We start from the raw sequence: 25,434 nt of genomic DNA on the forward strand, positions 1-25,434 counted from the left end.
GAGAACACAGATCAACCCCTGCAGAATTTCAGTTGCTGATTTTACTAGCTTTTTAATTCCTAGTTTCTTTATGGAAAGAAAAAGTGTGTGTTTACAATCTAAAGACAATCTGGAAGCAGCAGGCATTGTGTGACCAACCTATATTGATCTTTTTTTCATGCAGAACTTAAAATGCAGATACATTTTAATGACTTTCTGATGGTTTAGTAAATCTTCGGAACAGTATGTTCTTTATGAATGACTCTCCAAACACGTTTTCTTTTCAGTTTCTGTAGGTATGAAATTAGACTTGCTTACATTTTTCTTAGTTGAGCAAAGTTATATTAATTAGTCTTGAGTTTTCCGTATGTGATGTGATACCTGTATTGGCTGAAAAATCTTTTCTGTTCGTGTGGCGCATGTACTTTTTTATAGATGCCGTATGATTTAAGTTTACAAAATATCACCTAAGGTTAGACAATCAAAGTAGTGGGGATTTGTTTGTTTTTGCCCTGCTTACTGATTATCTCCTGCTCTTACCAATTTAGGGATAAACTTTCCATCTTTACTAATGAAAATCAGGATGCTCACTTAGCTCTTTTAAGTCAGTTATCCAGATTTGGAGATTCTTGCCTGTAAGTGGGAAAATTGTTATTTAAGGCTATAATATCCACCAGGAGCTGCTGCCTATGTGGATTAAGAGAAAGAATATATTAGAACAGGTTTGAGCTGGTGGGGGCTGATGTGGTGGGAATGATGTAGTGCAGCTGGTGTGGGGAGAATGGCATATGTGGTTGGCCTCTGCAGGTGGGAGTTGTTGGCTTGTGTTCTGGTATTGCTTCCTGAAGGCTTTCATAATAAACATTTGTAAGACATTTTAAAGGATACAGTCATTGACTAGCTTTTAAATTACACCATTGCTGTTTTCAGCATGTTCTGATACTGCATGAAGCATAAACTAGGAAAACTGATTTTATAGCACAAATACTATCTAAAAGAGGTCAGGGTTATTCAGAAGGAAGTTTCTCTTCTGCTGAACCTATGCTGCTTTCTGTAGAGGATTTACAATCACGTTTATATACACAACACAAGAGGAGAAGGTGTATTTAGTCATTACAGTGGTGTTATCCCTCTTCCCCTCAGATCTCATTAAGGCTTTTGTACTCAGATACCTGGTCCCTCTGTGGCAGCCTGGAGCTTTGTTCCACAGGACAGGTGTGCTTCATTCCTGTCTCCTGAAAGCCTTGGCGCTCTTGTGTTCACTTCCCTGTGGCCAGTAGTTTTGTTCAGGGTATTTGTGAGGAGTATGATATCTGAAGGGGCCTACAAGGACGCAGGAGAGGGACTCCTTATCAGGGACTGTAGCGATAGGACAAGGAGTGATGGCTTCCAACTTAAACAAGGTAAGTTCAGGTTAGATACAAGGAAGAAGCTCTTTAGTGTGAGAGTGGTGAGGCCCTGGAACAGATTGCCCAAGGAACAGGTTGTGGCTGCCCCATCCCTGGCAGTGTTCAAGGCAAAGCTGGACAGAGCCTTGGGCAACATCCCTGCCTATGGTGGGGGGGGTTGGAGCTAGATGATATTAAGGTCCTTTCCAACACTAGCTATTCTATGATCAGATTGTAACTGTACGAATTTTTGGAATTTTTTTAGGGAGTGTTATGATCTGAGATTTTGAATCTTGCTGCTTTTTCCAAAATTTATACTGGAGTTTTCTTTTTATTGTAGATATTGTAAAGGCCTTTAATCTACAGTTACTTTTATCTTGATAACTCAATTACTAAGGCAACAGAGGGCATGCATGTGAAAGTTTATATTTCTAAAGTTACTTAAGTAACTCCAATACTTAAACATTGCACTTGATTTCAGTGTTGCATAAGAGTTTTTGTTGCTTTTGCTGCCACTTGCCATGAGAATACTGAATTTGATGCTCTACGAGAAATACCAGTTCACTTCTATATCTTTCTACCCAGTTTCTTTACCAGTACATTATCTTGCATATCTTGGAAATAAATACTGTTAGAGTCATAGTAGTATATTTCTTCTTGGCTGTTTCTCCCAGGTAGTGTTTATGTCTACTGCAGAGGACTTTTCTTGTACAGAGTATCTTTCATGGATGTGATCTGCTTCTACTGTTTTCTGAGTGACAGCTCCTTTTTTTGACTGGATATTGTTCTGTCTGGTTGTTGCTGACATACAGATATTTTTTTCATGTGAAGAATTTCATACCAATAATGTAATCAATTAATATTCTCTCTTTCAGGTTTAACAGATGAAAAAGTGAAGGCCTATCTTTCTCTTCACCCCCAGGTACTGGATGAGTTTGTCTCGGAAAGTGTTAGTGCAGAAACTGTAGAAAAATGGCTAAAAAGGAAAAATAACAGACAGGAAGGTAAGTCCTTTTTCTTTGCAGTTAATATTTAGCTTTTAACAGCTCAGTTCTTGATTTTAGATTTTAAAAAGGAAAACCTAGTTTTGGTAAAACTAGGCTGTTATAATTTTTATGCCAGGTTCTGGTAATTTTTGAAAGGCCAAATAGATGAACAATTTTATTTAATGTTTTCAGCCTTCTGGCATTTCTATTTTGCAATATACTGGTATTCATTGTGGAGTTTCAGTTTACCCATTTTGAGTTGCCAAACACTATTCTACCAACCTGTAATACCTGTTACATTCATATATTTTGAGAACTTGATTTGGTTGTCTTGGATCTAAAATTGTTAAGTTTTGGATTTAAATTGTACAGTATGTGCAGAATGTAAGCCTCAGTAACATACTGGATATACCATCTCAAAACACATATTAAGTCAGTTTTAGATATGAACATTGGTACAGAGGTTGTAAAGCAACATGTTGAATTTTCAAGGTATTTCTGCTGGGTATAATCCCTCACTTACATGCTCAGATAACTGTTCCTTATGAGTTGGCCTGGGTTGGTGATGATTGTAAATTTTGTGAGATTGTGTGCAGATACAAGATTCATGCAATTCTAACAGTGACGTGGAATGTAAGAGGTAAAATGCAAAGGAGTAGATTATTAAGAAGGTGATGAAAGAAACACTGGTTTTACTCTGTGAATGCATTGCTCTGTGCCTGACTTCTAAGGTTCTTGGGGTTTAAGTTCTGGTGATAATTCTCATTTGAAATAGAGGAGCTATGTCTTCTTCCTAGGATATAACAGAGTTTTTTCTGCAGAATTACAGAAAAAAGAAATTGGTGATCAGGGTCAATAAAGACTATTTTGAGGCAGATTTTTGGTGGTGCTGACTAAAGAGGTTACCTGATGGGAGAGTAAAATTCTGTAACAATAGACCACTTGTTTACTACTTTCTTTGCAGGTTACAAACTGCAGCACTGCAGGGTGTCTGTCATTATAATCCACAAATGCAATCAGAAAAATAGTGTTACAAATTGAGTGAGTAAGTCATGACAGTGCTTTTAGTAGACAGAAGAAATACTTTGATGTTACAGGAAACAACTAGTACTTATTTTAAAGAACTATGTTCCTGTGAAAATTATAATTTTCTCTAAGATTCTTGAAATCACTACAAGAAGTCATTGCTTGTTTGAAATAGTTTATAGTCTGGGTCAAGGATCTTGATGCTAAAAATAAATGAATGCTTTGGATAACATTTTGGCTTCAAGAAGCTTATATTGTTAAGTGGAATTTATTATCATTTGCTCAAAGTTTACCCTATTTGTGAGGGAGAGAGTGGGAGACCTGAAAACACATTCTTGTGAAAGTGCTCATGAAATTTTTTGAGCCGACTACAAAAGCAAAGTAATGGCTGACCACTGTCTTCCTAAAGTTTTAATTTCACTGAATAGCTGCAGTGGTGTGATTTGTCCATTCTTTTATTAAACTTTAAACTTCTGTTTTATGGCTAACTCTCCCCAAACTGTTTGATTAAAAGTGTCAAGCAATAATCATGCTATCATTATCATTCAGCTTTTTATCTGTTATGATGAAGTGGGTCTTTGCCTTCCCTGCTGCTTCCTTTTTTCTGACATTAATCTTTAAGGTGGCCATATTTATCACACTAAAAGTAGTTATGCAAATGTGGCTTTCTTAGTGTTGGATTTCTAGATGAAAATAAGCAGAACTAGATTTAAAACTACACTTGCAAAGTGAAAAAGAATAATTTAAATTCATTTAGTTTGTAGAATGAAAAGGATACTGATTAGCCTTATCCGTGATTTTCTTCTAGAAAGACAAAGTCTATAGTTACGTAAAATACCTCTGATAACAAAACATCTTTATTTGTCAGAATGAAGTATTTTTAAGAAAGAAACTTACTAGATGATGTACTCAGTTCATGTTATGTATGTACAAATCCTACTGTCTGAGTAATGGTGTCAGTGAGAAATGAGAAGATGGAACCGATTCTTCTGATGTCAGCATGGATCTGTGCTGACTTAAAGTGAACATTTATCTCTCTTTACATCCATAGGGGTGTAATTTTCCCTTTATTCCCTCTTGCTTTGGTGTAGTCTACTTTATAAATGATCACATTATGCAATATGATACAGACAGGAAAATGAGGGTTTTTTTGCTTTTGTTTTTTTTTTTTTTTTTTGACAGTTGCCAGGCAGGCAAAATGCTGTTTTGAGATCTCTGGCTTAGTGTCTGTACTCTTATATATTGGTGACGCAGAACAGTAATTAACCTGTATGCAGAAATTGTGTCCTGCCTGATTTACAGGCATCCAGCTGTGTGTACTCTTCAGCCAGAAGTCAATTGGCCTGCAGCCAGGGTAGTTTATCTGAATTTCATTAGCATGAACATAAGCTGAAATGTCTGATTCAGACTTAAGTGAAGTAAAATTTATCTGTGACTGAGATTTATTGAAATACTTACTTTAAATGGATTTTGTTTTCTTTTTTTTTATGGCTCAAAGTGTTGAAAAGGGAGGCAATCAGTAAGTACTCCAATGTTTAAGGTATAAATAGATCCCAAAATATCATGCAATACGTCATCAGAGTATACCAGATATATCTTGTGTTATCACAGTAAATGTTAGATTGAAAGTCACTCATGACAAGTTGATGGTGATCTACCTGGGATTATAAGATTTTTTATTTATTCTTTTTTTTTTATTTATTTATTTTTTTTTATGTTGTTGTGGTGGGGTGGTTTTTTTTTGGTTTTTTTTTTTTTTTTTTAGTGTATTGGAGAAAATCTGCAAAGGCAGCACTGGGAAGGAATGTTGCTCATACTGATATCTGGATATTCACTTTTTGAACCCTGACTATATTCTACCAATTAAATACATGCTCAGAACATACCCAGGCCTTGTATTGTTGTGCATAGCATTTCTAAACAACACTATTTGTACTAAACTAACGCTTGAGTTTTGAATTTTTCATATCCAGATCATAGTGAGTTATGCAGGACTCTGAATGAAACTGGAGCACAAACTGGACTGCTTCTCATGCAAAGAAAGTATTTTTGATTGGCTTTAGCAAGCAAAAGTTAACCAAGTAAGAGGATGTCTCGATAAAAGAAACAGAAAAGATATTTCTGGGCTAATTTTAAGTCTTCTTCAAAATTGTTTACGTATTAGCTAATGAAGAAACTTGTCTACAAGTCTACACATTACGCCTACTACTTGTAGTCTGAGGTTTGGTCTGTACTTCATGCATTATGTCCTTATGGGATGGTGTATAAAGTTTATAGGTGAGAAAAAGCTCTTAATAAAGACATAGTAAGAAGTGTCTTTGCTTGATCACTAATCTTTCTTCAGATGCTGATGTAAGTTAGACCAATAAGATGTGTGATCTTGCTTTAAATATTCGTTAAAGGTACCTCTAGATAGAAGGTGATTTTTTTTAATGGACTTTCAGAGTTAGTCTTCCAGAAGGAGATCTTTTCTTTTCCAGATGCCTAGAAAGAATACTCACAAAACTCGGATGATGTCCTCTGTTTGTCCTTTTCCATATCATTCAAGCAAAAAGAACAGATGTCTGTAGCAAGAGCCATAAGATTATGGACGTTTTGGGCTCTGCTGGGTAGATCCTCATCTCCCAACAAATTTCTCAGAAAAATATTTAAAGATCTTAGTTATATTATTTGAAACTTCACAGCCACAGCAAGAGGCTAAGCACATTGATTATAAGTGATCTACACATCTTTTGCACTGCCAGTAGTGAATATCACAGGTGCCTTTCCTAATTTTTTAGTGGTGTTTTTGTATAGGAAGACAGGACAAACTATTGGCAGAGAGTTTCTAAGGGAAAAGCTGTGTGTATCCTCTCTTGGTCTGTGGGAGCAAAGTTATCACTTCCCTAAGGGGATGGCCCTCATGTTCATCAAAGTACATGATCATGTGCTTAATTAGTGCTGAATCTGGACATATCACAACAGCCTTATCCATTATTTTCTTCCAGCAGTATGTGCAAAAACCATTTAAAGCCATGTATAGTGGGGACTTAAGGTGCTTTGCTATCATAAAAATGCTCTTGTTAAGTAATTCTTAAATACTATTTTTTTAAAGTTTTAAAATGGAAAATTGTATATAGAATAGTACATTTGGTATGCAATATGGCGCTGATTATACAAAGTCAGAAGTTAGTCTGTTAAGTGCAGTGGACTTCCTGCATTTACAGGAACCCAAAATTTCATAACTGACCTGTTTTAAAAAAGAAAAAGTGTAGAAAATAGAAAATAATTGCTTAATATAATGTTAGTGTGATATTGCTGTAATGTTTATTCAGGATGTGTAGTCCTCAAGAAGACATGACATAATTTTTCCTGGGCTTTAAAATAGTCTTATTGTAAGTCCAAGATATTGCCATCCTAATACTAGTATTTCCATTTACTGCCTTTATAATGTAATACCATGCTGTAACCTGCTGTGCATTCAAGCAAGAAGAGAATATATTACGTAATATGACCAAAATATTTAGCATTTTCTGATATTTCCATATATGACTTGTTGAAACTGAAAACACATGAAATTACTTTTGAAGTAATTTTACATATATTGTTTTATGGACTGTTGGTTTTTCCTGTTAAACGTGCCTGTATCCATCAATTTCCTGTCCATTAAATATGTATTTGATAGATAGGCTATTGCTAGTATGATCCAAATGATTAAATGGGTGTATTTGTTTTTTTCAGTTAAAGGACATGTGTGATCATTCAAAGTACTTCTTTTTTATTTACCACTACACAACAAATCTGAGTGCGTTCATTGCTACTCTTATGGAATTAATGTAAGCAGTCTGGCTGACTGCTGTATAAAATGTAGTTCTTAGTTATTTACACCATGAGAAAATCATGCACTTATCTCATTTGTGTTTTATTTCTTGTGAAGCAAATGTGATAACCGTGCGTGGGTTCAAAATTCAGATGAAGCCACAATTCTGTCCTTTAGCTCAGCCATTTAGCTTTCACCTTTTTTCCGTCTCCTTTCTACTATATGCCCTAGAAGTGGGCAAAGATGGCAGTCAGATTTGGTGCATGGGATGACTTAATGGATCGGAGGAGTAGGATCTGTGGCAAAAAACTTTGTCATACCCAGACTTTGAAACTATATACAGAGAGAGAATTAGTTTACTAGTCCTTCAAGGTTAATACTAAAAGAAAAATTGTGCTAAGCTGCGTCATGAAGGTGTAAAAAAAAGAGTTCCAAATAAACTGGAAATTGCTCTTTTGTGGTGCTGCAGTTTTAGATATTGAGATATTGGCATAATGTGCTTTAAAGTTTGATACGTTCCTGTAAGGGAGAAAGTAGTGAGTTTTGGAGAGTTGTTGATGTGTGTTTCTATTTAGGGAGTATGTCTCTACTTATTGTTAAGCAATACTGAAGTATATATTTCCACAGTATTCCTTTATTTAGTTTTTGAAATAGGTAATTCATTCCTGACTTTAAATGATGCTGTGTAGAGGAATGTTGTTTGTGCTTTAGCTGAGATTATTAAAATATCTGTTCTGTAGTGTATTAGCTGTAGCACTGTAGATACTCAGAAGGTGATACTCTACAGCTTGCTGCAGTTCTGACATCTTCCCAACCTAGGCGAGAGGACCCAATATGGCAGCATGTTAATTAACTCCTTGATTTATAGTTAGCCTGTCTTAATATTTCATTGGTGCTGCAGACATGCTGTTTAATTCTGATGCAGCCCTGCTTTGCTTATGTTTGTGATATCCAAGTAGGCAGCAAATACTTGGCAAAAAGCTAGAGTGAATGTGGGAATGATTTTGGTAATGCATGAGGTGCACCATAGATACTGTTGCAGCAGCTCTTCATGCTTCTGACTACCAAACCCCACTACTTACATATTTTGATGCCTGCCTTGAATATTTTTTTCTTGAAATAAGACAAAAAGGATGAATCCTCCAGTCCCATTCGAACTAGTATAAGTGGGTTAATTGCTTGTCCTGTTCTTACTCTTCCCTCAGCATCTGCTAATGGCCAGTTGGAGACTGATGAGCTAGGTGGTCTTGCTGGTCTGAACCAATGTAACTGTTAAGATAATGACAGGCGCTACTTTCCTGGGTTAATATCCAGACTGATAAAAGTTGTCTTTGTTGGAGTGTTTTTCTCAGGACAGTTACAATAATATCTGGGGGCTAGGCTGTGTAGACCTGATTTGATACAGTCCTTTTTTCTGCAGAGATAAAAACTGATTTGTAGACTTCTGTATTGGGTATTTTACAGTTTGCCATTTTTTATGTGTCTAGGAAGTTTGTTAGTGTATCCATATTTCAGAGATAGATGTGTTAAGTGATGGCACTTTCTGGAACTGTGCTAGAGCTTTACATGGGAACGCCATTTTGGTCAAGATGATGAAAATGGCATGCATCCATCACAGGTACAGAATAATTTTGGAGCTGATTTCTGGGCAGAATGCTGTGTCATTGCTTTTAAAAGTTATTTGATTGCTGCATTATTTCGTGAAAGTCAGTGATTGTCCAAGTATGGTTGTTTCTTTTGTGTGTGTCCAGGTCAGTGGGGTTATTATTGTTTTCCTTGAGTTAATAAGAGCCAGCTTAGGAGAGAGTTAAAATCATAGACTCATAAAATAGTTAGGGTTGGAAAGGACCTTAAGATCATCTAGTTCCACCCTCCCTGCCATGGGCAGGGACACCTCACACTGAACCATGCCACCCAAGGCTCTGTCCAGTCTGACCTTGAACACTGCGAGGGATGGAGCTTTCACAGCTTCCCTCGCAACCCATTCCAGTGCCTTACCACCCTTACAGTAAAGAACTTCTTCCTTATATCCAGTCTAAACTTCCCCTATTTAAGTTTTAGCCCATTACCCATTGTCCTATCACTACAGTCCCTAGCGAAGAGGCCCTCTCCAGCATCCTTGTAGGCCCCCTTCAGATACTGGAAGGCTGCTATGAGGTCTCAACACAGCCTTCTCTTATCTAGACTCAACAGCCCCAACTTTCTCAGCCTATCTTCATACAGGAGGTGCTCCAATACCCTGATCATCCTCGTGGCCCTCCTCTGGACTTGTTCCAACAGTTCCATGTCCTTTTTATGTTGAGGACACCAGAACTGCATACAATACTCCAGGTGAGGTCTCACAAGAGTAAAGGGACAAGATCGCCTCCTTTAACCTGCTGGTCACGCTCCTTTTGATGCAGCCCAGGATACGGTTGGCTTTCTGGGTTGCGAGTACCCACTGAAGCCAGCTCATGTTCATTTTCTCATCGACCAACATCCCCAAGTCCTTCTCCACAGGGCTGCTCTGAATCTCTTCTCTGCCCAACCTGTAGCTGTGCCTGGGATTGCTCCGACCCAGGTGTAGGACCTTGCACTGGGCATGGTTAAACTTCATGAGGTTGGCATCAGCTCACCTCACAAGTGTGTCGAGGTCCCTCTGGATGGCATTCCTTCCCTCCAGCGTATCAACCGAACCACACAGCTTGGTGTCATCAGCAAACTTGCTGAGGGCGCACTCAATCCCACTGTCCATGTCAGCGACAAAGATGTTGAACAAGACTGGTCCCAACACCGATCCCTGAGGGACACCACTCGTTACTGGTCTCCAGCTGGACATTGAGCCATTGACCACAATTCTTTGCGTGTGGCCATCCGGCCAGTTCTTTATCCACCGGGTGATCCACCTATCAAATTGATGTCGCTCCAATTTAGAGACAAGGATGTTGTGTGGGACAGTGTGGAACGCTTTGCACAAGTTCAAGTAGATGACATCAACTGCTCTACCCCTCTCCATCAGTTCCATAGTCCCATCATAGAAGGCCACCAAATTGGTCAGGCAGGATTTCCCCTTAGTGAAGCCATGCTGGCTGTCACCAAGCACTTTGTTGTTTTTCATGTGCCTCAGCACACCTTCCAGGAGAATCTGCTCCAAGATTTTGCCAGGCATAGAGATGAGACTGACTGGTCTGTAATTCCCCAGGTCATCCATTTTCCCCTTCCTGAAAATGGGGGTTATATTTCCCTTTTTCCAGTCGTCGGGAACTTCATCTGACTGCCATGATTTTTCAAATATGATGGCCAGTGGCTTCGCAACTTCATTCGCCAGCTCCTTCAGGACCCGCAGATGGATTTCATCAGGTCCCATGGGCTTAAGTATGTTCATTTTGGCTGTGAAAATATTGAGGAGGAGTTAGTGAAAAAGTCTTTCTCTGTTGTGTTGTCAGGCTGTTCCTTTGGGCAGATGAAAAAGGTTAGTCGAAAGGATATATAGATTAGATAGATCAGGAATTGTTTTAATACACAGAAATAATGAGCAGTGGCCTCTTGGTAGATAATACAATGGTCTTTACTAGTGATGTTTGGTTTTGTTTTTTTTTCCCCCAATATGTATCTTGCTGTTGAAGCAGTTATTGGGTTTAGTCTTTGTGATTTGAATGTCCATCCCTAGCAGACTCCAAAACCCTACAAAAATAAGCTTGGTATATTAGCTAAATATGGGTCTAGATTTTTTCTTCTAATTTGATGAAGTGAGAGTTTATTGTCTATTTTTTTTTTTTTGAGTGGTTTAGGTGAGAGGGGATTTTTCTGGTTTTCTGGAGCTCTCCTGCATATTTAGAATTTTTTAGATGGTCAGAGATTTGCAGAGGGTGATGCATTAATGATGAGATGTTTGGCCTTAGGAAGTAGATGTCACTGCTTGGTCTGAAGTCCCTCTTGAACTAATCATGCTAATCAAGTTATATCTAGAGCAATTATTCTCAATGTGTACTAAAATTGATGTTTGCTGTGTCTTTGTTAGGCTTGAATTAAGAGTCTATGTTTTTTTTTTCTCTCTGGAAACTGGATCATCTTCTGCCTGTATATGCTACATAAGAAAGTAAACAGCCTGTGGTTTTTCTGATTTGCCAGTCTTTAAAGTACATCAGGGCATGAAGTTTCTTTTCTTACTGAGAAACAGGTTTCTCATTTTTTAAGTTGTTCCTTATCAGTTTGCATTTTGAAACTTTCCAGATTATCAATGTCATCTATAAAATGTGGGCAGTGTAAGAGAGTATTGCAATAATGGGTTCATGAGTATTGCGTGCGATACAAAACCATTTCCCTCCTATGCAAGACAGTACTCCTTAATGTTGTCTGGCCCTGCTGCTCTTTGCTCTCAGATAGTTTCCCTCTTGTGCACAGAACATTTGGTTTTAGAGTAAAAATGAAGCCATAAAATAAAAAAAAAAACCAAAACAAATCTTTCACTAGTTGATGAACAAGCTTCATTCTCATCACGTGTGGAGACTGTAGATCCATGTAGGCAACACTTTTTAATAATGATTATTTATGGTGATGTAAGCTAACTTGTTTTACCTGCATTGAAATGGAGTAGGAGGACTCCCATGTGCTGGAAGTTGAGAAAGCAATAAATATGAACACGGGAATAGTCATTAACTTTTATGGGAAAGTAGCTTTTTTACTCCAAGGACAAAAGTATTAACTTGGGAAATGTTGTCTGGATGAGGCCTCTAATCACTGACCCATGAGGATCAAAAGACAAAATGTAAACTAAGTATATATGTTAGCATTGCTTATTCTGTCCATTAAATGAGATTTATATCTTTGGTAAAAGCACAATATGTGGTCTTGCAGTTTAATAGTCCATTAAACAACATCGGCACAAAGAAAGGATGATTAACATATTTATTCATGGATGATCTGTATGTGAGTAGTGAAGACAGTTTAGCAAACTCCTCGATACCTTGTCCATATCTAATACATGTGTAAACATTCTGCCATCTCTTTTATCTCTGAGAAAGTAAAGGAAGTCCCAAGGATAACTGAAAATATATCCTTTTCTGTGAGAATGGCTAGTTGGGTATAAATGATAAAGCTATACTCCATAAATGGATGATTTTATGTTTCTGTGGGTGGAAGCAAATAATGGTATTTACCTTAACCTCATATTTGCTACTAGTGAAGATTTTCAGCAGAAAGTGAACTTCTGAAACTGCTTTGTTGTCTTAAGACTTTAAATTTAGATTGTAAAGACAGAAAAGCGCAGACATCAGTATATTCGTAGTATGGGCATAATGAAGACTTACCAATTTTCAGTGTCATCCTATCATGATTTAGCTAATGATGATGTTCAGTTACTTCATCCTTCAAAGTATCTTTGATTACATAGAGTTGTAGACTAGTTGTCCAGTTGTTGTCTATCACATTTAGTGCATGTGATTCAAACAGTGTGCTTTTCATGGTAAATACTCACTGTGTTTATCTCAATGGTCACTGGTAGGTCAAGTGCTTTGAAGATGCAGCTTTGTCCAAAAATGACTTCTTCATACTAAGCATAATGAATTAAATCCTGGCAATTAACTTTCAATTAGATGATAATAAACTACTTTTTTTCTTCCATTTTTCTTTTCTTTCTTCAGTGAGATTCAAAGATACAGGTATTAGAGAAAAGGTCCTCATGTAGATTACTAAATTGCTAAAATCTGGGAAGTGAACTATAGGAATGCCTAGACAAATTTCCCTGTAGAGGTCATCAGCAGTCTGAGAGGAATTTTTATTTTCATAGGCTCTCTGGAAAAATGGATGCATACTAGGATAAGCCAGTGTGCCCAGGCATCCAAGAAGACCAAGAGCATCCTGGCTTGTATCAGAAATAGTGTGTCCAGCAGGACTGGAGGTGTGACTGTCCTCCTATATTCGGCACTGATGAGGCCGCACCTCGAATACTGTCTTCACGTCTGCAAGAAAGACGTTGAGGTGCTGGTGTGTGTCCAAAGAAGAGCTACAAAGCTGGTGAAGGGTCTTGATCGCAAGTCTTGTGAGGTACAACTGAGGGAACTGGGGTTGTTTAGCCTGGAGAAAAGAAGGCTCAGGGGACCTTGTCACTATCTACAGCTACCTGAAAGGAGGTTGTAGTGAGGTGGGGGTTGGTCTCTTTTCCCAGGTAACAAGCAATAGTACAAGAGGAAAGGGCCTCAAGCTGCATGAGGGGTAGTTCAAATTGGATATTAGAAAACATTTCTTCACCAAAAGGCTTCCTAGGAAAGTGGTGGAGTCACTTATTTAAAAGATACGTGGATGTGGAACCTGGGGACATGGTTTAGTGGTGGACTTGGCAGTGCTGGGTTAACAGTTGGACTTGATGATCTTAAAGGTCTTTTCCAACCTAAACGATCCTGTGATCCCGTGATAAAGTTTCAGATGTACTGAAAATTAAAGCCAGATGCATAGAGGCTCAAAAGAACCTCATAAAGCTGAGTAATTGAAGAATAAAGTATTTGGATAAAAATAAATTTTGACTGATCTTTGCCTCTCAGGCCAAGTTGCATGACACAAATCACATTTACAAGGCTAAACTAGTTTTCCTTCATCCCAAATAGGATGTTGCTTCCAAACTACCTCCGGGAATGGTCCTGGTCAGAGTGCTAGTCATCTCATCTGAGCCCAAATGTTGTTTTTGGAAAGTGCAAATTGGCAAGGTGCAAGTGGGTGGGTGGGTGCTGTGGGTGCAAACAGTTAATTGGATACTAGCCCAGTCTCCAACCCTATTTCCTCTGATACTTTAAGCTTAGCCTGAATTAGCTAGTGCAGTTTAAGGAGCAATGCTGAGAATATAGTGAAAAAAACAGCCATTAGAGCTTAGCAGCAGATAGATAGTACAGCCAAGTACAATCAAACAGGAAACATTGTTAAGTCATTGTAGAAATTTGCAATTATTGTGAAGGTCAGATGCTCTGTACAGTTAATGTCACCTTCTCAGGATACATAGATGAGCAAAGATGACCAGATGTGTAGAAGTCTAAAATCTATATTTCTGAAAGCTCAAAAAACAAGCAAGAAAGTAAATATTTTTTTAACATAGATCTTTTTGTTGAGCCAGTATGTGATAATGTACCAGTTCTCTCAGGGCAGCCAGGCGGACAATGAACTGTTTGATTAGTACTGTGTGAGGGTTGGGGGAATCATTTAACCTGACTTTGTGGTTGGAGAATGTATTCAGGTAACAGCACACTGAGTTTAACTATGTTTAATTATTTTTTAATCATTTAGAAAATTTGAGTTAAATGAGTGACTATCGATTGAGGAACAGGAGGAGATTATAATCTTCTCTGGATCTGAGAGAGATGGATCTTTTTCTTTTCTGTGGAACTCTTAAAGCTTAGGTTAAGGTTTTGTGGGAAAACATAATAGGTTATAAAACTGGTGTCAACTGGTGTTGAGTAAATAACAGGTATAAATTTTATTTGTAGGACTTGTCTTCTTTAACCATCAGGACTGAAAAGCTAAAAGAAGAACTAGTTGTTTAAAGAATAATCTTTTCTCAACAGTAATGTTGAGTTTGTGTTCTATATAAATTCCATGCAGACATTTGCATCTATTAACCTAAATATCTGACATTTGAGGATGGTCATTTAATGTCTGTAGATCTCGTGCTCTTTTATAGGGTTCTTGTTGCTGTGGTTAGCAAGGTCTGAATTTTTTGCACAGACCAATGCATCCAGTTCAATTCAGCCGCTAAAAGACCTCCACTCCTGATAGCAATATTACCTCTTTATAAAGCCTGTCTTGCTTGTTATCTTTACACTGTTACAACTTCTTTGATACTGCTAGCAAACTGAGGGTGATTCTTCATTCTGCAAAAAAACTGAGCTGTGAAGTTTTATAATTATAATTGTCACAATGAAGACAGTTGAGAGATTTGCCTATTTCATGACAGCAGAATTGAAAGGCACCCTGCAAAATGGATTGGCTACAGATTTGAAACAACAGGACGTCCCTTTTCACACAACCCATGCCTAAATTGTGAGCTCATTAGTATGAGCTATTTTAGATGTTAAAAATGTAAATGGGTTCAAAAAGTGATTAGACACATTCCAAGGAAGAAATACTTCATCAAGAGCTGTTACATACTATGATCCTGATGTAGCCTCCAGCTGAGAGAATTCATAAGCATCTGATTGCTCTGAGGACATACTGGAGTAAGTATACTCCATGTATCTGTAGTCTGTGCTCTATCTCCTTTTCATACAGTGTAGTTGCTTCATCTTTTGTTATAACAAGCTGTTCCTAGCCATTGTCATAGGCAACGAACTCGAGTAGATGGACTTTCAGTTTGGCAGAGTAGTGATATTCTTCTCTATCATTATGGTTCTGCTGCCTCTCTGGGATTTATATACCATCCATTGCTAGAATTGTGAGTCAAGTTGTCTTAATATCTCATTTGAATATGCTGAAAAAGAAATTGTGTTTTTATATTTAACACATCGTTTATGGCTCTTTTTAGAAAAGCTGCAAAAGGTCTTTCAGGTGCAACACTAAAGTATCTTTCAAACCCTTTGGAGATAGCACCTTATTCAGACTCATGTTGCATAGCTGCAGTACTGAGCTAAATTATTGTATTCTTTATTCCAACCTGTATTATACAGAGATACCCATAAGAAATTATTGCGAATCTTCTTTATCTTGCAGAAAGAGGTTAATTCTTATCCAACTGAAATTGCTGAGCAATAGAATAACTTTTTTTTTTTTTAATGCAAAACTCATATGTTTTGTATGTTGTCTAGTTGTTCAGCTAACAGAAGGGAGCTCTTTTACAGGGTTTGTGGTCCTCACCCCAAAGTGCTATGGTTTCATTTCATTATAGGAGGGAAGGGGAAAGATTGTGTCAATGGGGTGCAAAGGTTGGGAAATTAATAAGACACAATTCAATAATAGGCATGGGAGGATTAATAATAGGCATGGAAGTGTGCAAATTTTTGAAGGATTTATCATAATTGGGTGTAACAGTGGCATTAGGTTTTGGTGACTGGGGTGGGGAGGTGACAACAGACTTCTAACGATTATACTAATTCAGTTCAAGTGGGTTCACTGTGAGCACTCAGAAATGTCTTCATGGAGTGCATCAGGTATTTGCATAGCAATAGTTTATTTCTGGGGACTTATTGGGCACTAATTTTACATTTACTGTGGAACACTTGTGAAGGTTTATCAAAACAACTTTTAAAGCTGGTAACTACACAGTGACCCATCTTTTTGAATCAGTTATCATCACCCATACAGTGGATGCCTCTTTAGGACATCTTTTTAGACTCTCTAGGTATTTAGGAGCTTACTTCATTTTCAATTACTGGAATGTGCTCTGTTTGCTTTGTATAACCTAGGAAGCTGTGTCATTGTGACACCTGCTGGCTTATCGTCACATGCATGTTCAATGGTATATCATATAAATGTGTTCTAGGAATAATCTTGGTTTTCTGTATTACCTCTTACTTTTCTTAAGCAAAATTTTAGTTCTACAAATGGTAGTGTGTTTTTACAGGCAAGCACTATTACCAGATGTCTTTTCCAACTGTTCTCTGGCCAAACACATTTTTATAGAACAAGAACTCTTATCTTCCCCTCTGCCAACATGCTTGTGTTTCTGAAAAAGCTTTGCTTCTTGTGAGTCATCAGTGAGAGTAAATCTCTGATGTGTATGAATGTTTGGGGAATGTTGTAGCAGCCAATTATATACACCAAGTACAGTGAAAATGGCAGCATATAACATAGGAAAAGGATATTATTACAAGTCTTTTCACATTTTTTCCCCCATCAAAGCCCCTTGTTTGCACTGATTAATAACAATTATCAAATTATGAATCAGCATGGTTTGAGCAGGTCTGAAAACAATTTAGACTCTTAAAAATGTTTGTCTTTTCCATCACAGTAGGTGGCACAGGGCAGTATTTGAGTCACAAAAACATAGAAAATCTCAGAAATACTGTTGTCTGACCCAATCCAGTCCAGCATCATTTACTGAGTGTTTTCAGACCTTAATACTGATGAATGGATCACTGGCCCATGATAGCAATTTTGTATTTCACAAATAAGTCTATGTGGATGAACTTGAATTTTGTAATATATGCTACAAATGTATGTTTCCTCACAGAAAGGTGTATTTAAGTGTTGCCAAGTTTGGCACTTAAATATAGGAACATAAATAAGAGGCTTTAAAACACACTTGGAAGAAATTCACCAAACCTATGCTTTTTTTCCATATGGTGTAGATTACTTGAATATTTTCTTTGCATTATGACAGTGACGGTGTTCCTGTTCACAGATGTGGATGACATGTCATCATTCTGAACTTGTCATTTGTTATTTATGTAGCTGTCCGTCAGCTAATTATCTGTATAAATGTGCATAAAATCTTGGATAAATATCTTAATACTTGAGTTATACTTGTTTTTCTATACATTTGTGATGCATCTTAATATATTGGGTAAAGTCTTGTTTCAAATAATCTGACATTTTCACTGAAAGTTTTCTAAATGCCAGAGTTTTGTAGTTGAAGAGCTCTATCTGCTACAGACTATTAAGAAATGATTGCCTTTTGCCATTTGAGCGCCACTATGTAGAACATCTTCAGGCATTTAAATCAACACCTACTTAGGTCAGCATCAGCTTCTTTGTATTTGTACCTTATTTGACTTTTGATAAAGTGTGTTCCTTAATTTCGTCTACCTCCTTAGGCTTGTGTTGTGTTTTTTTTTTTATATGTATATAAATATATTTGTGTAGATTGTTGGGATTTAGACGATTTTTAGTAGGTTTTCATTTTGAGTTCTTCCATTCCTCTTTATATGTCACAGTGATGGAATGATTTCCCTTGGTTTCAAGGTTCTTTCTCTCTTGATCAGTCCAAATCACTCAGACATGGCTATCTTCCAGTGTTCTTTCTGAAGATGGATTTTCTTAAAGAGCTCAGAAATGCAGACACTCGTGTAAAGCCTTGTTTTCTACAGCAGTTAGATGAGATTTGTCCCGGGGCCAGGCAGTCAGGGGCTTTCTGACTGACACCAAGCTTTATTTAATAAAGCTTCGGCGAGTTCTGACCCTACCTCTTAGAAAATAATCTTTAACAAGGGCTCCTGTCATTAGTGTTTTCATATGCTTGAGGCTTCATCTGTACTTCTCAAAATGTTGCTGTGGTAAGTGACAGGGACATACATTTCCATAAAGAGAATAAATTAAAAGAAGGGCAGGTGTTTCTTCATTCTCACTAGTCCATCTTTCAGGACTTTTGTGTCAGATATCACTTTGGTTTTTGAAAATGAACATGTCCGGAATGCAGACCTGTGAAACTAGTGAAAACTGGCTTGGTAACTTGTGTTTCCTCAAGGAAACAAACAGATGAGGAATCTAGAGAACAGTATCAACTTTCTCTTCCGACCTTCCAGTAATCCTATTATCATTTCAGTCTGATCCTTTGAAAATACCTCTGATTATTTACAAGAGAGGGCATATTTAGTTAACTGTTTTTCATCTGTCATCTTTAATCTTCAGAATTTCTCCTTTTAGTGGTTGCAGAAAGTATATCTTGAGTTTCACATACATATAGACAGGAAAAAAACCCACACATAGGTCCAGTTAATTTCATGAATTCTACTAGGAAAGCCCAGGTTTATGCAAAAACAAAATGTATTTTTTTCCAGAGAAGAGATATGTGGAATTCTTCATAGCAAGTTGAAATGACCAATTTCTTATGTCCACAGGAGAATACATGCTGAACAATGTTTTTCTTCGAGTTGATCATACAAAGGTCTTGTTGTTTTGCTCCTAAAACATTTCTAAAGATGAAGCCTCTGTGACTTTGGCCAGAAAGATATTGTATGTGAAGTATAGTTATGTTAAAGAAATTGTCAGTACTTAAGCATTTACTCCTGCCTCTCATACTGAACTCATGTCTGAAGAACTCTTGTAGCTTTTTTGTAAATCCTTATCTTAGTGAGTCCTTGTACAAATTCAGAATCTTATAAATTTTCCACTACTGGTTTTAGTATTTTCTAGAAAAATTACTGCTCTGAAGATTAGTATTTCAAAGACATTGTGGCATAATATGTGACAAATGGAGCTGCTCTCTCAGTAGAGAAGCTTAAGAAATAGATTACCTGCTTATCCCACTCAAGCTTTTTGTAAACATCCTTGGCTACATTCCTGGTAAAGGCAGGAATATGAAGCAGTTTTAACTAGTAGTTTCTTTAAGGATCCTGTTACGTGCTGAAACTGCAGCCCTTTGGGGTAGCATAGAACAGATAAGAAATGGACGAAACCAAGGGGAGCAGATACACTTGGACGACTAAAAGGAAGAATTACTTGTATAATGTGTTGCTGATGGCAGGCTGAGACACCCATCACTTTCGGCTGATTAACAGCTAATAAATCCCAACAAATATGGAGTATTTATTGTTCGTTTTCATTTCCTTGCTGATTTTCATTTCCAGCTATTAGATTGATCAGGTAGGATGCTAGAGAGCCTGGATTTCTTTGGTCTTAAGGAAAACATAATTCCCAGAATATAGCAAGTTGTAATTCAAGTCATAAGTACTATTTATATTAATATTAGCAGTTACGTTAGACAGCCTAGAGTTTCTAAAAGAATGCTGCAGTTTTATACTTGTTTTAAGGTTATGGGAAATCCTTTTGTACGTCAAAATAAAGGACATTATTGCTAAGTGCTATATGGAATGAAAATAAGTCTAGTGACTAATATTTTAAAATAGAACTGAAGCATTTAATCAAGATTTTTTGCTTGTTTTGATAACTACAAATGATGTTTTATAGAAGAACACAGGGTTCTGTAGTTAAAATAATTCTTTTTGGCTATTTGTTGTGCTGTGTTTTCCTTTGATCAAATTATGTACAATAGGGTTATGACTACCTTTGACCACTTGATAGATTAAATTGAAAGGTTATTCTTTAGACTCCAAATAATATACCAATATGTTTCCAATGTGAATGTGTCTCTGGGCCCAGAACCCAGTCTGCACTACATGGCTGACTGCCAAGTCTTTCCAATGGAAAGCCAGGTGTTATCTTCTGATTTTACTGCACCATAGGCTGCATCCACCTTTTTATGGCATTCAGCCATGGCTTTTTATTTTATGGCAATCTTTTGTATTAGATACACACAAGAATAAATTTTCTCTATCCATGTAGGTCATGCTTCTCCCGACCCAAAGCTGGAACTGATAGACTTATTTAATTCCTAAAACATCTTTGTAAATACTGTAGTCTCTAGATGGGATTTTTCTTGGAAGTGGGCAGTTTTTTACCCTGTCACTGATGTTGTAGGCATATCTGATCCAATTTCATTGCCATACTACAGTATGCAAGCAAACAAAAGAAAGTTAGGGAGTAGTTTTGGATTCCTTCACTGTACCTGGGACTGTAGTGGAAAAACAAAGAAGTAAAGGTAATACTACAGCATAAATCAGTAATTGGAATTACAGGCATCTTTATATAATGAAGTTAGAGAATCTGCCAGTGTGCTGTCAAAGTGAGTTTCTCCACATGGTTGTTTTCTTCTGGAGATTTGACTCAGTCAAAACCAGGAAGCTAACAATAATTCTAAGTCTTAATCTTCTTCCTCTCTTGAACGTTTCTAGAATTTTGTAATCTAAAGAGTAAATCCCAAATAATTTAAATGGAGAATGGACCAATAGAAGCTGCTCAGTGGTATGACTTAACTGTGTTTGTGTTAAATGTTAAAGCAGTGTTTCAAGATTTGAAGATAGTAGCGTGAATTTTTACCTAAGCTTTTCTCTGCTTGCTGTACAGATATCGCAAGCATATTTAAATTTCTTATTCTTTCCAGGAAAAGGAAAGAGGAAACTAATAAATAGAAACAAATGTTGATGTAGGTCATCATACGCTTTAAATGGAAGAACCCATTAAATCTAGACATCTCTGCAACTGCTACATTTCACTAAAGAGGATGTGTGTGTGTCTGTCTCTTGCCTGAAGGTAGCCATAAGAGCATTTTTTTATTAAATATGAAAATACTACATTTGATGGAAGTTGTTATGCTCAGGAAAAAAATAATTAAATATTTAACAACCATCTCAGCAAATACAACTTCCAGTGCTTCCTTAAGAGTCTTCAGAAACTCAGGCTCTTTTAGTAGGCACCAGCTAGTCTTGAATATCCCAGTCATTAAGAAACTGAGATGCTAATGAGTCCTGTGTGCTCAGGCAGTATTTACTCAAGCCAGAAACTCTTGGTTCCCAGGAAATAACTCTCTGGTTGATCTAAGCCTGTACTCAGCTTCCATCCCTGGGTGTGGATATCCAGCCTTTCCCTTACACTGGTCATGTGCTTATGTCATTGTAAATTTTATCTACAGTTCACTGAGTTACTGCCGCTGAAAACTGCCCCAAGGGGGAGAGTGCAGAGGTGGCAGCTCCCTCTTGACTTGGTTTCTGCTGGTTGGTTTTCTGGGGCTGTCCTTGCAATTCTTCTCTAGGTAGGTTTGACTCTTCAGAACGAGGCAGTTTCAAGTATTCTAATCTGAGATTGCATCAGTTGTAGTTGATTAATAGGCACACACTGGCAAACAGTGGGTAAGTTTTGGGTAATGGGTACATAAAGAGAAAAAAGCAAGTGCCATACAATTCTTTAAATGCTGGAAAAAAAATGTACATTTGAAAACAATGTGCATCTCCCTCTGAATCATTTTCCATGTAGGTATCAAAGTGAGGCCTTTCCAAGAATGATGTGTTAGACTGGATAAAATATGCTGAGAGTGGACAGGGTGCTTAAAGGAGTTAAACCTTAACATAGATTGTGCTAATAAAAATTGCAGAGAGGAGTGGTGCACATCTGAATAAATCAGCACATATGGGAACTGGTATGTATTAGTTTGGAGTGAAAGCTGAATTTTCAGTGTGTTAGCTATCTCTTTTTATAGTGAATCCATTTTGTCACATTTTGAAGGTGACAGGAATTTGCATCTTTTTCAAGTAAATTAGAATACTAACAGACACCACTTTACTGTGTCAAGACGTTGCTGTGGCTGGAAGAATGGCAATAGAAACTAAGACAAACAATTACAAATCATACGATTCCTGGGTGAATTCTGTGTATGCTAATAATTCCAGACAATGAAGAGAACAGCAGATAAAGCATCTCAGGTATCGAATAAGCCAGTCTGGTACAGCATTTAAAAGCATGGACACATGTGCTTAGATGCATTTGGCTGACCTTTTGTTTATTTTCTGGGAATATCACCACAGAGAATAAGACTGAAATTTCTGTAGGGTATATTTCTACAGTAATTTAGTTGTTTATTGTATATCATAGAATGAATTTTACATATATGTTTAAAGAAAAGGAAATGTAGTGAAATGAACAGTCTTTTTCCATCTCAGCTGTCTTATAGACTGAAACCCTTTGTATAGAATTCAGGCTCAGAATGCATGGAGTAACTTGGAAGTGACCCTGGAAAATAAAGTGCTGTTTTATGGAGTTTTTCATGCATTTTTTGTGTGCTTTTGTTTCATTTGGCATTGATTGTCTTTATATACTAACTCATAAATGTGGGTTTATAACTATTATTTGTACTTTTATGCTATTTTGAATCTTGCAGCTTTATTTGCAGTATTACTGTCTTTTTTTGTATAGTTAGTGTTGTCTAATGACTTATAAATACTTCATTCTACTAGAATTTTAATAATGCCATCTGTTCACTTGATGGAAAATGGCAAAGCACGTTGAAGCAACTGCCTTTTTTCTTGACAGCTGTATTTTTAAAGCTTACTATTTAAGTTTCCATTTTTTTCTTTAACAGTGGTACTGAACAACCTTGCAAACAAAAGGATATGGTTTTGCACTAATCTTGCTTTGTGAATTACATGTATGATTTTCTTTAGATGCAGCTTGGTTTTTTGATAGGTAATAAACAGTATTATTTTTTTCTTTTCAGTGGAACTTGTTTTCTACCATGGCAGAAGTAAATTAATTGTAGACAGGTCAGTAAAGTACATCAAATTTAGTAGCATAGAATCACAGAATGGTTAAGGTTGGAAGGGACCTTACAGATCATCTAGTTCCAATATGAAGTCTTTGTCCAAGTTTTTTGATCATTCTACAATCTGTCTGTCTCTCCTTGCATCTCCTCCTTTTGAAATTCTGTTCTGAAGCTCTTTTTTTTTGGCTTTTCTTTCCACTTTCAGTCTTGCCTTATTTAATTATGTTAATGTTTGTCTTTTGAATCACCAGTTTATTATGTAGTTCTGAGGCTGTTCTCTTTGGTGTACTTTTTTGTAACTTAATCTCACTCCTGCAATCACGTGTCAAAACAATTGGCCTGGTGTTTAGAAATGGTCAAGCCCCTGGTAACCCCTGAATTAATTAGTGCTGCTGGCCATTTATTGCTTGTGAAAATCAGATGGCCTTATATGTATGCCTACATGAGTGTAACACCTGAACGGATTAATTAACACAGCTCTCTTCCTTAACTACGTAGATGCAGAATATAAAGAAAGTGTCCAAGAAGCAGTTGCATCATGTAGATGTTTTCCAAATTCCTCTTCCAGGTAGTTGTGTGATGCTGTCTTATGTAAGAAACTTTTGTTGGTGTTGACAGAACTGTGTGGCAGGCCTGTTGGAAGGAAGATGGGAAGAATGATGCTGTAACTGACAAAATATGAGATTCCTCCATCTTGACTGCTTCAAAACTATTTTGAAGGCATGGGGAGAAGGGACTTAGATTATAAATTACCCTTTTCATACTTGCAGGAATAGATTTCTCAGTTGATTGCCTGCTCTCAGTGTGTGATCATTAGTAGTTCTCTTAGATTGACAATTTGGGATATAGACACAGCTCCTTATCCCAGCAGGTGGCAACTTCAGCCATGCTGAAGAGGTACAGTTGGCTCTGGTTCCCTTTATTCTGCTGACAGAAGTGGTACTTCCACTCTCTCTTTACTGCTGTGTTAGATATAGTTTATTAGCTTCCCAGCTGATTTCTTTATATATTTCCCCGAGTCCTTATTAGTATTTCAATTAATTTACTAACTGCATTGGATTTTGTTAGTTAAATAAAAAAGTATCTCAAGGTAGTTTTGTCTTGCATGAACACATCCAGCTCTTCATTCACTCTAAGCTTGTGCATCTGCATTTGCAGTTTTCTTTTGGACGTTTCTACATTTTTTTTTTTTCCTTGTTCCTTGATATATCTGTCATGTGTGCTGTGATCAGAGAATTCCTTCTGAAACTGTAATCTTGTTCTCTGTGTGGGTGCGTGTCTGAGACATATTTGCCTTGCAGCCTCTAAAAATGGGATGCTTTCTTTCACCAAGTCTTTCTCATAGGCAGAGGTGCTGTCATTTACCTCCCTTGCTCATGATCGAATGTTTCGGTCAGCTAGACCCTTACAATGGGACAAGCAGTTGTGCGTGATAGTACAGCCAGTCCTTTACCTGAAGTCTGTGTCAAAGTTTCTGTACTTAGAGTTGGTGTGCAGTAGATTTGTTGGAGTAATGGAGAGTGAGGACCTACTGGTAGGTATATTAAGAAATGAGAAGTGGGTCCACTGAGGTCTAGCTTCTGCCTGTTGATTTTTTGCAGAATCTCTTAGAGAGCCACTGGGGATAAAAGGACTGAGTAATCTGAACGCTGATGTGCCAAGGTACTTAATAGTAATAATTCTTGATGTATGAGGACTGTTAGGTGCTGTGACTTTGCAATGTGTTCTGGTGCTGAAATGCCTGGTGTTGGCTGTCCCTGTGTGTCCTCAAGGCTTACACAAGACCAGTCGGAGGTATACAAACAGTTCATTTGGAACATTCTGTTTTCAGCCAGGAACAACTGGTATGTATCACATTTACTTTTTAGCAAGCTCACTGTCCTGTATTACAGCCTTCATTAATTATTTCATGTATTAAATCAGAGATTCATTACATAGTACAGGGCCTTAAGATGATTCTGTAGGGTCACAAGTGGTGGAGTCCCCTCAACTTTGTGAATGATCATTCTCACTTGAGCTGTGGTAAACCATCATGCCTACCCATAGTCGGGGTATTTAATTTCCTTTCGCTTCACGGAATGGGTTGTTCAGGACTTGTTTAGAGATTCATGGCAATCCTAGTGCATGTATCACTGCCTGAAAAGCTTTCTAAATCTGGCCTAGTATCTTTGATACTGTACCTGCCACTCTGGAGAGGTAATATTTTGCATTTGCTGAATTGCCAGTATAAGAATCCTGAACTCCACAGCATGTCTTGGATTTTGTTGT

General features: G+C 37.3%; 1 protein-coding gene across 7 annotated transcripts in view; it reads left to right on the forward strand.

Annotated features, from left to right (window-relative positions):
* Nucleotides 1-25,434, forward strand: part of PDE10A (phosphodiesterase 10A) — a 369,917-nt gene that overhangs the window by 259,024 nt on the left and 85,459 nt on the right. For all 7 annotated transcript variants that reach the window (XM_062641801.1, XM_062641799.1, XM_062641797.1 and 4 more), the window contains one exon: nucleotides 2,243-2,371. In XM_062641801.1, coding sequence (XP_062497785.1) covers nucleotides 2,243-2,371 — 129 coding nt within the window. The remainder of the gene's footprint in view (nucleotides 1-2,242; nucleotides 2,372-25,434) is intronic.

This window comes from Pezoporus occidentalis, unplaced genomic scaffold (genome assembly GCF_034315485.1).
Source record: "Pezoporus occidentalis ecotype Australia unplaced genomic scaffold, CSIRO_AGI_Poc_V1 ctg7, whole genome shotgun sequence".
Taxonomy (NCBI): domain Eukaryota; kingdom Metazoa; phylum Chordata; class Aves; order Psittaciformes; family Psittacidae; genus Pezoporus; species Pezoporus occidentalis.